Raw genomic sequence first — 13,517 nt, forward strand, 5'->3', positions numbered from 1 at the left:
GAATAGGTAGCTGTGCTTCCTGCTATAGGCTGGACACTCATCATCATCAACTTTGTAAATCAGAATAAAATATAACTTTGGTTGAATTGATTGAAAAAAATGGCTTTAAACTGAAATCTTGGACTAACCTTCTTATGGACAGAGATGTAATCCAGCCTTACACCGGTCTCCCCTGTGAAGAAGTTGGTCCCATTGTAGCAATGACACAGAAGACTCCAACACATGGGTGACTTGGGTAAGGGATGGAAGGAATCCCCAGGCCCTCCAAATTTTAGAAAAGGACTGGCTGCTTTTAATCCTTCTGAACAAGCATCATAATAGTTGAGAAACCCTGAAGTCCAAGCAGACAGATGTATCAAAGATGATAACTCAAAACAGAAACTAGATCTAAAACTACAAGGAGATATTATAACCCTGTTATTTGATTTATTTGCAAGGCCTCACAAACTGGGACTACCCTTTCCTATGCACTGACAACACAGGAAGACATCAAAACTTCATCTGCCTTCACAAGGTTCTTCTAAAGGTCTTGCATATGGGCATGTTCCCAAAGCAGGCAGCTTCAGTGAGGAGTTTTCCTCTTATTCCACTCTTCTCCCCCTTACTGCTACTAACTGTACTTTATATGCAATTAATGAACTGCATCTTCTTAGTGTAACTTGTGTTTTGTTTTTTCTGTGCCACAATCTCTGATACCCAAGTAGGGAATAAAGTGTAGCCAGTAACATGACCTTAGCAAAGATTTGATGTACCTGCCACATTCCTTATCACTACTGTCTACCTTACTTCTTTGTCAGTACAACTTACACCTCACTGTCGCCCCTCTGCTCACCCCATACACCTGTCTCACTTTACCACACTCAGAAGTGTTCCAAAACATGCTCACCTTTTACTGTCATAGACACATTGTCAAAGTCGTGATGGTCTGGTTCATTCCATGTCTCAAAATTCCATTTAGCAACATGCTCCAATCCATACCTATCTGTAGGAGAGGCCTCATTTATCAGTGAGCTGCATATCCAGACAATACTATCAATAAGTGACTTATACAGACAATACTATTAGCTCAGGCTGCAGGTGAGGCTCAGCACCCAGAACTATCACTAGATCACTTCCTTCATTTTTAATAATGAGGGAAATGTAATTTGTGAGTTTCAAAATGATCTCTCATTCTTGATGAAATGAAGCAATATTTGAAAAAGATGAAAGGTGAGAGGGAGATGACTTACAGTTTTGGGATTAGGGCACTCACCTTCCCTCAATTCAGATTGAGCCTTCTGCCTTATTAGAAATATTTGAAGCTGGCACACAAGAAGTGCTCAGGTTATCATGCTCCAGTGAAAGCTGGTAGTTTACAACCACAACAATATAACAAGGTTCAAAGTCAGTCCTTTGAGGCAGGCCAAATGTGCTACCCAGAACACTCTATTCATTCTGGATGTTGGCCACAGATCAGTAAAAAGAGGGACTATTATCCCATGGTCTCCATGGTCTGTTCTGGCATGTTTGTTTTCTGGTTTTGTGTTGAAATCCAGGGTCTTGAAATTGATCACAATACACAGAACTTTTTGAAGTAGGTAGAAAGGATTACAACAGAACAAATAACAAGGCTTTTCTTTCTTTAACTTACCTATGTATCTCCTGGCCAGAACAGTAATTAAGTTTCTCCACTGTACTACACGTTCTTTATCTTCAAAATCTAAAAAATATCCTGATGGATTCCCCATTAATTCAAATCCTAAAAAAAGATGTAAGAAATTGGTCTCCTTTTTTTTGTGAATGCTATCTCATTTTTATTAATGAAGGGTTATCACACCATCTGAAACAAACTTGTTAATGAAGAAGCACCACTAAATGGGTTCTCTTTTCTGTTTCCACATGTTCCCACCAGAAATACTTCAGATTTGAGGTTGTTTACTTGTTACTTGTCAGTGACTATAATAGCCAAAGCTAGTAGTTGTCAACATAAATGCAGGGCTCAGAGGAAACTTGAAAGAGTGGATGTTTGCATGAATTTTTGGGAAGTTATACCTGGAGTACCTGCTTCTCTGGCCCTTTTAGGTATATGTCAATGGGTACAATATTCTCTTCAAGAGATCTCATTTACAAGTACAACCATCTGAAACTGCCTTAAAAGGCAATGTAAAACAAATTGTGTTGTCTTAATTGCTATAACATCCTTTTGCTCACACTGGGACATGATGTAAAGGCAAATAGGTAAATAATGAATATTTTATCAAAACCAGCTTTGGAGAAGCTTTCTAAGAATATTCTAATGATTGTACAATATGGACGAACAGATTTACCAAGCTGTGGAAGCAGGGAGCTGCCCTTACCTGGAATCAGCTTATTTTCCCACAGCCAATCCATAAGGTTATCCAGGGCAGTAAAATCGTAATTAAGTTTGCCATTCACCACTCTGAAGAAAAAAGGCAATAAAAACCACAAGTTTAAATATTATGACAAAGATAGGACTTAGATTAGTAGATAATGAGTCAGATGGCTTCCTTCTCAAAATTTGCCTAAGACTTGGGTTCTTGGAACTGTACACAAACTTCCTTCCTCTAAAGCAATAGGTGTTCACTATAAGCAAGTCATGTCTCTTGACTAATCCATGCCCTTTACTGATTTCAGCAGCAATAGAAGCAATTTAATATATGGGTCTGCTTGCTGAATTCTGTTTTTTCACAGAATATTAAGATTTTTAACTCTGTGCTGAAGTAAAATTTACATAGATTTTCTTTTTTTGGCTTAAGCTGTTTTTTCAGTTTCCATCGGATCACCCACTGCTAAGCCAGCTCTTTTCACACTGCCTCATATGCAGTCTTTCTTAATGTACTCCTAAACTGCAGTATGTAATATAGATTACTTAGTAGCACTCCTTATGGATTTAGGTCCAGATGAAAAATAACTTTATATCTTTCAAAGAATGCTGAATTTATGCACAAAATGTCTGTAATTTTTACCTCATTGTAAGCATCTGCTTAATATTTCTCCTGTACTCCCAGGATCTTGGGCTGCAAATCTTCCATCCAGCTTTGAATAAATGCATTCAAAGACTTAGCACCCTATGATGCATTCCCTTGTGTCAAAGAATCTTGCAGGAACACAGGTACCAAAATGTGGACATGCACATGGATGGGAACACTGGAATTCTTTTATCCAGGGGATGAAAAATGGCATTTGCAATTTATATGTGATTCACTAGAAGATTTGCTTTAAATTGCTGAAAGGCTTTTCTTTTTCCAGTAGAAATAAATACAAGGTACTGTGCAGGTCAATTTCCCACAACTTCTGAACTTGTGGCCTGATTTAACCGAAATCTGAAAGGGATGGAGAAGTTTTGCCAGTATGAAGTGCCAAATAAGAATTTACAATGAACTTCTGTTAAGAACATTCTGTTAGTGTGATTTACTGCTGTTTGGCCCAAGAAACAGCCTTGGCCTGGTGGCCAAATTCTGGCCTCAGTATGACCTGAGCAAAAGGCTTTTTAAGCACCCTTGACATAAGTCCAGCCCCAGTCACAGTGGCACTGCATGAAGCCTTGGCATCCCCTCTCAAAGCTGATTTCTCCAACCATGCCGGGGCACTACAACTAATTTGTTATCTGGTACAGTGCAGCCTGACCACTTCTTGTGAAGTCCTGCCTGCTATTTCCTAGGCACTTTGCCTTTGCTTGGGTGGAAAGCTATACAAGTAAACTACAGATGCAATGCTGCCAGTATGATGGAAGGGGGAGAGACAACCACAGTTCTTGCAACTGATCAGTGCTAGCATAGCATGGCAAGCAAACAGGATCAAACATGAGAAGGGGGCCATCAGCAGAGCTCTTAAATCATTGCTGGGTTCTGTGCTCAGAGTGACAACTTGCTTCTTTCTGTACTTCTCTGTGCATTTCTGAGCCTCTTTAATGGAGGCTCTTTGTGCTTTCTTGTCAAAGAAAGGTTTTAGTGAAGAATCTGTAACAGTAGTTCCAAATTCTCAGAGAAGTAAGAAGGGCTGACAGAATTGCCTAGTGAAAAAATAAGGGAATTATGTAATATGAAGAGGACAAATCTCTGACCAGGATCTAGAAGAAGAAGACAAGGCAGGCAAAGTGTAACATAGGCCATATCCACTATGCCAGCTCCACATGTTACGTAACAAAGCACACAGTCTTAGCCCCAGCCTGGTCGCACTCTTTTACCAAAGACCTGAAGCAGGTTTTTTCTTTCTAAAGTATGTCTCACCACCATGACAGAAACTGATGGGCTTAGGGTTCCTGCCCAAATCAAATGGTGCAGCTGTAAAAGAAGCAAATAGCAAAAAGATATTTGTTTTAGTATACTTAAAAGTATTTTAAAAGTCGCTGTTGAACTAAAGAATGGCCATTTGGAACCTGGGGTTTTTTTTGCTTAGACAGAGGTTTTTAAAAAAAAGTCCTATTCCAAAGTTCAAAGACAATTTTTTTTTGCTAAAACTAGTCTGCTCCCTCACATCCATTAACTATTTCCAGTTGTACCCTGTGTTCTATTGAATAATTTGCTTACATGCACACTTACAGTGTGTGCGTAAGAATTATTAACTACACTGCCTTGTAAAAAGCTAATAATGCCATACAGATAAAAGCAAAGGAACTAGGGTCTTCCTGGCTTCAGTCCAAGGTCTACACAGTATTATTTGAAAATATAACCATAAATAAGCATATAAAATATAGCCACAAATAAAACCTTCTATTTGATGCCTGTACACTTAAGATTCCAGGACATTTACATTTTTCTGACTGCACCAATTATGTAACACATTTAAAACAGAATGCCATTGCCAACCATGACTGAGTGACGGTACACGAGATCTTTTGTTATGCACGTAGGTGTAGAGGCACTTCTTAAGCTCTTTGGCTGACCTGTCACTTTATAAGAATCTCTTCTTCCCACCAAGTGAACCAGACAATATGCTCCCATTAATAAAATGATTACTTGACTGACAGGATTGACACTTGCTCAGATTTTGATCTTATCCTTACCTATACTACATTCCTGATGTGAGATCGATGCATTATTTTACGGCACATACAGTACCGCTAGAATCTGGGTTGCATGGTTGCCTGCCATGTAGTGACTGGAAGCCATGCTGACTGTTGTACTTGAGGCACAGAAACTGGTACTATTTACAAATGTTCTGCATGGACAACATGGGCTCAACTGCCAGGGCCTTGCCAGGAGTGCTCTGACAACAATTTTACGACACTGAAGACCAGATCAAAACTGTTATACAGACACATGATAAGGTAAATCCGTGGCAGAGGATTAATCCGTGGCAGAGGATAAATTCATGGCCAAAGCTGTTCAAAACATCTTTCTACATCTAAACTGTTGGTGGAACATCATGTACCTGTGATTAGGCTCTTGGTTGCAAGCCCACAGAATTTCACAATCTATTTTTTGCCTGCTCCTCTTCCAATATTTCTGTCATGGTTTCTAGACACCACTGCCTTCATTTACAAGCACTCAGAAGGTTATGTACTCATCATTTCATTTGAATGCTTGCAAGACTATGGTTGTGCATTGTTTGCCGTCAGGTATTTTGAATGTCAAGCAGCAGTCACTGTCCTGTCTGTGCCTGGCTTTCAACTGTTCCTCAGCTGGGGTTTTTCCAGGAAGCTTGCCAGATAGACCTTCTCATCTTCAGTCATTATAAACAACTACACTAAAGCACATTTACTGGCATCCTGGCACCAACACCCATAGAAGCACCAGGTCTGAGATTTCTATATTCCAGAGACTGTTGTCTGCTGGTGAGGAACCTTTCCAATCTGTATCATGGTCTTAGTTCCAGACTCATGTGCTGCCTCTTGGGAACAACAATCATGCTGTGAATATGAAGAGCAGTGAGGAGTACAGAAGGGTGTCTGCTGGTTGTCACAAAATCTGGTTGCTCCCTTCCTAGGAAAGGTTTGCTTCATGGGCAATCCTTTGCTGAATCCAAGGTTACAGGCCCATCTTAACAACTTTCCACTACCTCTTTTTACTGAAGTAAAGTTTTTTCAAGTATAGGGGGAAATTCTTTTCAGATGTATAGGTAGCACTAGACAGCTTGCCAGAGTGTTATAAGATACTCATGCTGTGCTTCTTATCCACGCCACTTTCAGCCCACGCTCATTCACAAACTCAGTCTCTTGGGAGGGCAGAGGTAAAACAGCTTTAGCTGCTGATACCTTGCATCACAGCCAGATCTGCTCCAGCTAGCAGATACTACTCCTTAGCCTACAGCTATTGCTTCCCTCCTGTGCCAGCATCTGTTGCTTCTCTTCTGCCCTGCATTGATCCTGTCCAGGAGCATAGTACATGCCCTGGAAAGCACGTGCACACACAGACATTGGACCAAATATCTTATCTACAGAAAAGAGAGAACAAAAACCACAGGCAGGGAGTGTTTCCATTCCAGGTGATCTTCAGTCAAGTACTGAATCTCTGATAACACGTCAAGCTAACTTTATCAGACTTTATTGTAACGTACTGAATTAAATCTCCTGGGACAGGAAGCCTTGTGGCTGACCCCTGTCAGTAGGTCACACCCTGTTCAGGAATAAAAATGTACCATGTAGGGTAACCATCAACAGAGATACTCTGTTGAAGAGAGCCTAGGATTAAGGATGGCTGGGAAATACCAATATACTAGAATAGCACTCATCCTCATCCTGACATTCTCATTCAGCTAGTGTGGTCTCCCTTTAGTGTTTCTGGTAAACACAGCTACTACACACACCAAAAGCTGACATAATCTGGCTTGTTTTCATCAGTATCTGAGAACAGCCTCTCTTTGGGCAGATTGGTCTTAGTGGCTGGCTAACACCACTCCCACAGCAGCACAGCCTGCTGCCATCCTCATTGGGAGCTTCTGCTTGGAAAGATTGCTCACCTAGTTCCAAATGTAGTCAAGAAGCAGGGACAGAAAACTGGCACAAGGTGGTAGCAGAGGAGAGATGCAACTCACATCTGTAAAATTTTTCAGCAGGCTGTTGGCTAACCTCACACTTGGAAGGTGGACTCCATGAAGGAGTCACCTAAAAATCCCCTTTCTCCAATGAAGTTTTTCTGTATTACAATCTTAGAGAAGCAACAGTGCAGTGTAAGAGACCACCTTGCTGTGGCAGTATCTAGTACTTCTGCTGAGATAATGATCATATTACATACCATTATTCATCTGATAAAGATCCTTAGCTGTGTGCCAGACCATCTTTGCCCACCCTTGTAAGGGGGTTCCTGCAATCACTCTTGTCCAGTGTCCAGGTCCAGGATGTGGACCAATGGTAACACCATCACCATTGTTCTTGATGAATGTAAATATGCATGATAATTAAATTCCCCCTCTCAAGACTAAATGAAATGAAAACAGTTCTTGAAGTAAGTTATTACAATAAGGAGGATCCGTAGATACAGTGTCCCAAGCAATTGCTTACCACCTTTCTGGAATCCATGATGTCATTTTATGGATCATAAAACTCCAGAACACACAAGTGTCCATCTACCCTGGAAAGGACATTAGTGCCTAAAGTCAAGGTGTTCACTGCAAGCAAACAACAAACTTCCAAAGGTTCCCTCAACAGTTACTGTTGGGGGAACAAACAACAGTAATCTATGCCATTTCAAATTCTTTCTGCTACAAGGTGCCCCAGAAGGAATGGTCTTCAGAAGTACCTGTCCTGCTTTTAGCCAGAACAGGCTGTTAAATGGACAAGGAAGCATGTAAGCTTAAGAGGAGAGCATTTACAAGATGAAGGTCAAAAGCTTTGGACAGAAAATATGAGGAATGAAATGAAGCCAGTTTAAAGATCAGGTTTTTACAAAGACTTTGTTTGCTCCAAACCCACCAACTGTCTACATAAGCTTCTTGTTCTGCTGAGTACTTAAGAAACCTCTGGACCTTAAAAGCGGATCCTAAGGAACTGTGAGCACTACTGAAATGTTACCTCAGAGCATACAAAGGGCTGAATAACCCAGAAGCTGAATTCTCAGCAGTTCTCTTCAGGTCTCATCAGTGTCAACCAAAAAACCTACCAGTCTGGTATTTCAGGTTTAAGTACAAGATCATTAATAACTAAGAAATCAGTAGACTCCTGGGTTATTAATTAAACAACACTTCCCCCTCCTGAACTGAGTGGAAACTAACAATATAGTACTCATTCACACTAGAACTGCTTCCACCCTGTTCTTGTTCCACCTGCTTTCACTTCCCATGATCATCACAGGTAAAGTAAATTGGCTCCTGTTCACAAAATCCCCATAATCCAAAATAACCATGATAACTTGATAGTTTTCAGGCTGATGAACACTGATTCCTCCTCCCTGGTGGTCCCCAAACAAAATACTGCCTGTGTTTTTCACATACCTTGCTGACTAAAAACCTAAAACAGAGGCTTTTTCAAAGGCCAGAGACTATCACATCCACACTAAATAACCTGTATATTTCACCACTTCTGTGTCTATTTATTAGCATTAATATTTTTCTGCATTTGCTTCTCAGCTCAAACATTTTTGTAAGCGGGGTTGGAAAATCTGCTTGCTTTACAATTAAGGCACAGCCTCTGCACAGAAGCATAATGCCCACCACTTCAGTCGGTGCTGGCCCACGCTTTGCACAATTCAGTCACCCTATAGCGGGAATGAGTCAGCCCAGCAGAAAGAGGAGGATGCATTACAAAATCAGAAAGCCAGGCAGCATCCAGCCTTTGCTGATGTCACAGCTTGTCACAGTTAATCCATCCACACAACCAACCAGTGTGGAACACGCACAAAAAGAAGGATGGGTATGAATCCGTGTGACTTAGGAATAAACTGCTTCAAAAAATGGAGAATACATCAGCTGTTATTTACTGGAAATCACTGCCTCTTCTACAAGCCAGCCAAGAGGCTGTGCATTCAGCTGAATCTTTCTATTTTTTTAAAAACATAAAAATAGAACTGACTTTGATTTATGCAGCATCTTAATAAGCATCTCTGCTCTTTGAAATCAGCAGTGTTTGAGCTTCACCTTGCAAAGCAACTCACAAAATCCTTGCTGTGATCTGGCTGAAATTCACAGGCACAGAATTGCAAGCAAACAATGGATGTTTTCAAGCTGATGCTAATCACGGCCTATGATTTTCCATTTCTTACTCAGCCTGCTTTTGTGAGCATAGCCTCAGTCCTTTCAGCAGTGAGCGTGCTGTGTGTGAGGGGAAGAGAGAGACAGACAAAGCACCAACAGCTTCCTGTGCCGAGGTGAGTTAGCCTCGGAAAATATTGTTAAGACTGTTGTGTCTCTACTCCCCCCCACATCCCCCTTCCCCTTTAAAACAAATTCCAGACGTAAAAAGGGAAACAGTCTGTAGAAGCAATTTAGGCAAAGGTACATGCTATTTTAGTATCTGACCTCTCTAGACATGTGAACATAGCCAATCAGATCACTTAGGCATGGACAATTCAGTGTCCCTGTGATCCCTTGTTCAGGTTTGCTATGTTCACATTCATTTGCAAAGGGAACTATTAAATAATAAAGTGAAATAGCAGAAAATGCTTTTCAGCTGATTCTTCACTACAAATTTAAAGGCTTTGCAAGTGACTGAAAGGTTCAGTCACTGTATGTGCGCTGACTGCTAGAGGATACCTTTCTGATTGAGTTTGATGTATGAAACTGATTGATTTCCTTCTGCATAACACTTGGCTACAAGTAAAATGTTCACCATGGTTTGATGCTGCCCTTGATGATCGAAGTCCAAATAAAGTCACCTATAAGCAAAAGTTTTGACATGAAGTGACAGGGAGACTAAATCAATAATGAAGACTAAAAATGCACAAGGAAGAGAAAACATGACCAAATGCTAAAACTAGCTTACTTTAAGCACATAACTCCTTTTGGCACTGCCTGGGAAAGTTGTCACTGAACTTTTCTTCCCAAGCAGTGACAGAACAGTTCTCTGTATGCATCCAGCATTCTAATCCAAGTACACACAATACTGCACCTTCTGAAATCAGCCTCCATGGTACATATTTGACTTACCATTTTCGTTTCACAGTTCTGTTATTATCACCTCTTTATGTTCACATCTTTATTTGCTGTTTATGCTCCATCTATTATTTTGCTGCTAACTATACAAGGAAATACAGTCCAAAAGTATGTGATTCCATCTATATCACTGAAAATAGCTTATTTACTGTTGTGTAAATCATAACATTGAGAAGAAATTATTGCCCTCCCTGCTGCTAAATATGCAACAAGAACCTATGAACAAGTTCAGCAATGCTTTACTTAGTGTGCTCTTAGAAGCACTTTGCTTGCTCATGCACATACTGTAACTGGACCCGAAATTTTGCAATAATGCACAATATACTACTTTTACCAGGTATTTTAACTTTTTCCATTCTCAAAACTTTTTTTCACTTGTCAAGATGTGTACTAAGGAGCATGTAAATGGACAGACCAACAGTCTAAGAAAAGAAAAACATGGAGGTAAATTCTGAAGGTGTGAAGATTTGCAGCTAGATTTCTCAGCTGATGTACTTCTTTTACATCTAAAATACAGACAGTCTGATAAAGTCCGACAGCTGCTGGATCTATTTTGCACATCAGATGTAGTTTCAGGTCTGTCTTTCTCTATCAATCCTGGATTCCCCATGTGCAACTTTATGACTAACTTGAATATGTCACTTGTTTGCAAAATGATACCAAGTTTATTTTCTAACATACTAATGTTTAATAGCTTCTGATGGTAAAAAGGCAAAATGAACATGCCTTCCATGTCTTGCTCTTAATCATGAAGAATTTTTGTGATGAGTGGTTTCTGAGTACTACAGAACTGACAAATGACCACTAGAAGATAATCTTGAGGGTGCAGCTTTTTAAATGGCATGCCAGTGTCTGCTCTTCATTCTCAAGTATAAAACATTAAACTTCTTACAATTAAGGAGGCAAAACTAGCCAGCTGCATTTATAGATAGTTTTAGATGAGATACAAACCTAAAAGTCTCTACAAAGTGAGATCTGATAATTATATTTTGAACCTGGGTTTGGCATTACAATTTAGACTAGTGGTGTATTATTAAATACAGTATGGATAGCTCTTACATTCCATGATCTTCATGTTCATGTATTACCCTTTTTCCTCTCCCATCCTGAAAAACTTCCACTCATATGAAAAATATCTCCCCTTTCAATATAAAGATGCATTACATTCTGTGTTTATGAAAAATGAAAATTTACTTCACAATGCAGGAAGAAATAATCTATTTTCTTTGCATCCAGAAACTGGTTGTCAATATCCAGTTAAGATTACATACAGTTTCAAGGAATGTGTGAACAAGCTTCAGAATTCCACAGAGACTATCCTTGCTATATTAAATTTGCCTCTATGATATACAAATATCAGTAGTAATATTCATCTTCATCAATAAGCAGGCTTTGGTGCTACAGTCCTGGCTGTCTGGAGATGAAACAACAGGAGTTTTCCTTAGAAGGCAGGAAAGCTCAGACATTTTACACTCAATGTCAGCTGATATATGTAAATTCTTCCTATATGTAAGATTTCTCAGCTAGACCCCCTTCATGATTTATTTCAATAAAAATGCTTTTTCAAAGGCCAAACCTCAATTAGTGACCATTGACAACTAAGCACTAAGTGTAAGGACAGTTCCACATACCTCCTGCCCTAATCTCATTTAACACATTAAGAGTATTTTTTTCATCTAATTAAAGTTAGTATATAAAGTCCCTGAAAACCCCAGTTAAAAAGACTGTAGAAAGCTATATCAGGACTGCAATTCTATTTGAACTCCACACAGTGTAAACAGCTCTATTAAAGCAGAATAGCAGAGATTAGTAAGAAGTCAGAGGTTACCAGCTTCTGTAATGTAATGATTTTAATCTTTTATCTGTGGTTACACTCTACAGGACAAAGATTTTTCAAGTGCTAGTGTTTATTTATATTATCTCACTGTAAACATAATGAGAACAATACCCAATTGGAAAGGCCTGCACTATATAATGATAAAATTTCTAATCTATTCTTATAGAAAGCTGTGATCCTGAGGTACTGTGCTACTGGGTGCTGATACGAGAACGGCTGTGGAACTACTGCATCTACTTTGTGCCTTTGGTAAGTGCTAATCCATTGGTTCTGCGTTTGTAGTGGGAAATAGAAAGGGCATGCATGCTGAATGACAGCCTTCCTCGATTTTGAACATACACATCTGCACTGAATCGTGAAGATCTCAGTTTCTCCTGGAAACTGTGCAACAGTTTTTCATTAAAAAAAAAATCAGTAACATGACTCTCCACATATATACATCACTTTCAACTGCACCAGGCACTTGTCACAGCTAGAAAAGGTATGCGGAATGCAGCGCATAGTGGATTGGAAGGGAGTGGATGCTTACTTTCAGTTCTCCCATCTTTCCTATTAAAATGCAACCAAATGCGTGCTTTTTAGGCACATCACCTACTTGATGTGCTTAAATGCCTGAGAGCATTTTAAACAATGCAGGCATTGGGTTTAAGAGTTTTTTTAATTCACTGAATTTCTGAACTTCCGACATTTGCACAGAAGGAAGCACATGCCTATTCCATTTGGACTATGTACTTTTGAAGATTTGGTATTATTGACTGTGACCCAGTAAACAAACACTTTTAACTATGATTCTGAGATTAACTGTCTGTATGTGACTAATTTAGCATTAATTTTTTAACAGTTAGGTTACTGGATTTGAATTGTATGCAGCAATGCCACGAATTTTTCTGAGATCATCTGAAAATCCTCAAGTAAATGTGTTAACAATGTCAAATATATTTTATGTCTTTACATAATTTATTTCATAAATACTTTTGTTCAATTCTGCTTTTAAATCTTTACAGTTTTTTAAGCAACTGAAACTGTGCATCTGTTCATAAAGATAAATAGTAAGTCATACAAACAAAAATCATCTGTAAACTCAAAATTAATGGTCAATGTTTGTCATTCTTTTCTACTGTAGTTTCTATTCTTAGAGATAGGTGTTTCACTGCAGTACCTCTTTCAGCTGTTTTGGCCAGATACCACTGTTTCACTACTCAGCAGCTGACAAGGAAAGACAGCACTTTTAGAACTGGGTGTTAGTGTCAGTGGAATTCAACCAGGATGGCGGGACCAGCCCACTCAGAATTATTGCTGGACTGAAGCCTTGATGAATGACTTCACGTAATGAAGTATGAACCCTCATCTCCACAATCCATTAATGAAACTTCTGCTGTCAGTATTTTTGTAAATCTTGTTCATCATAAAACACAGCTCTGTCAAAACTATATAATTTTCAAAATGTATACAGATAGAATGAGAGATTGCTTTATTTTGTCAATTTTTTTCCCATGTGGAACTGTCCTGTCCAGAGACATTCAGCCTCATTGGCACTGTACTGTACCAAAAAAATGTTCAGAATTAGTATTTGAAGTTTCATTCTTTCTTTTAGATTTCAAAGCGCTATTTTTAGGCTAGCTTGAGGCAAAACAAAGTTATAAGCAACTTTATA

At 39.2% G+C, this 13,517-nt stretch overlaps 1 protein-coding gene across 2 annotated transcripts in view; it reads right to left on the reverse strand.

Moving 5' to 3' along the window:
• The window catches only part of IDUA (alpha-L-iduronidase), a 46,188-nt gene that overhangs the window by 11,410 nt on the left and 21,261 nt on the right, over window positions 1–13,517 (reverse strand). For both annotated transcript variants that reach the window (XM_041470780.1, XM_041470769.1), the window contains exons 3-6: window positions 2,337–2,419; window positions 1,631–1,738; window positions 887–982; window positions 129–331 (exon numbers count right to left, since the gene is read on the reverse strand). In XM_041470780.1, coding sequence (XP_041326714.1) covers window positions 129–331; window positions 887–982; window positions 1,631–1,738; window positions 2,337–2,419 — 490 coding nt within the window. The remainder of the gene's footprint in view (window positions 1–128; window positions 332–886; window positions 983–1,630; window positions 1,739–2,336; window positions 2,420–13,517) is intronic.

The sequence above is a fragment of the Pyrgilauda ruficollis genome, unplaced genomic scaffold, assembly GCF_017590135.1.
Source record: "Pyrgilauda ruficollis isolate IOZ18807 unplaced genomic scaffold, ASM1759013v1 scaffold106, whole genome shotgun sequence".
NCBI lineage: Eukaryota > Metazoa > Chordata > Aves > Passeriformes > Passeridae > Pyrgilauda > Pyrgilauda ruficollis.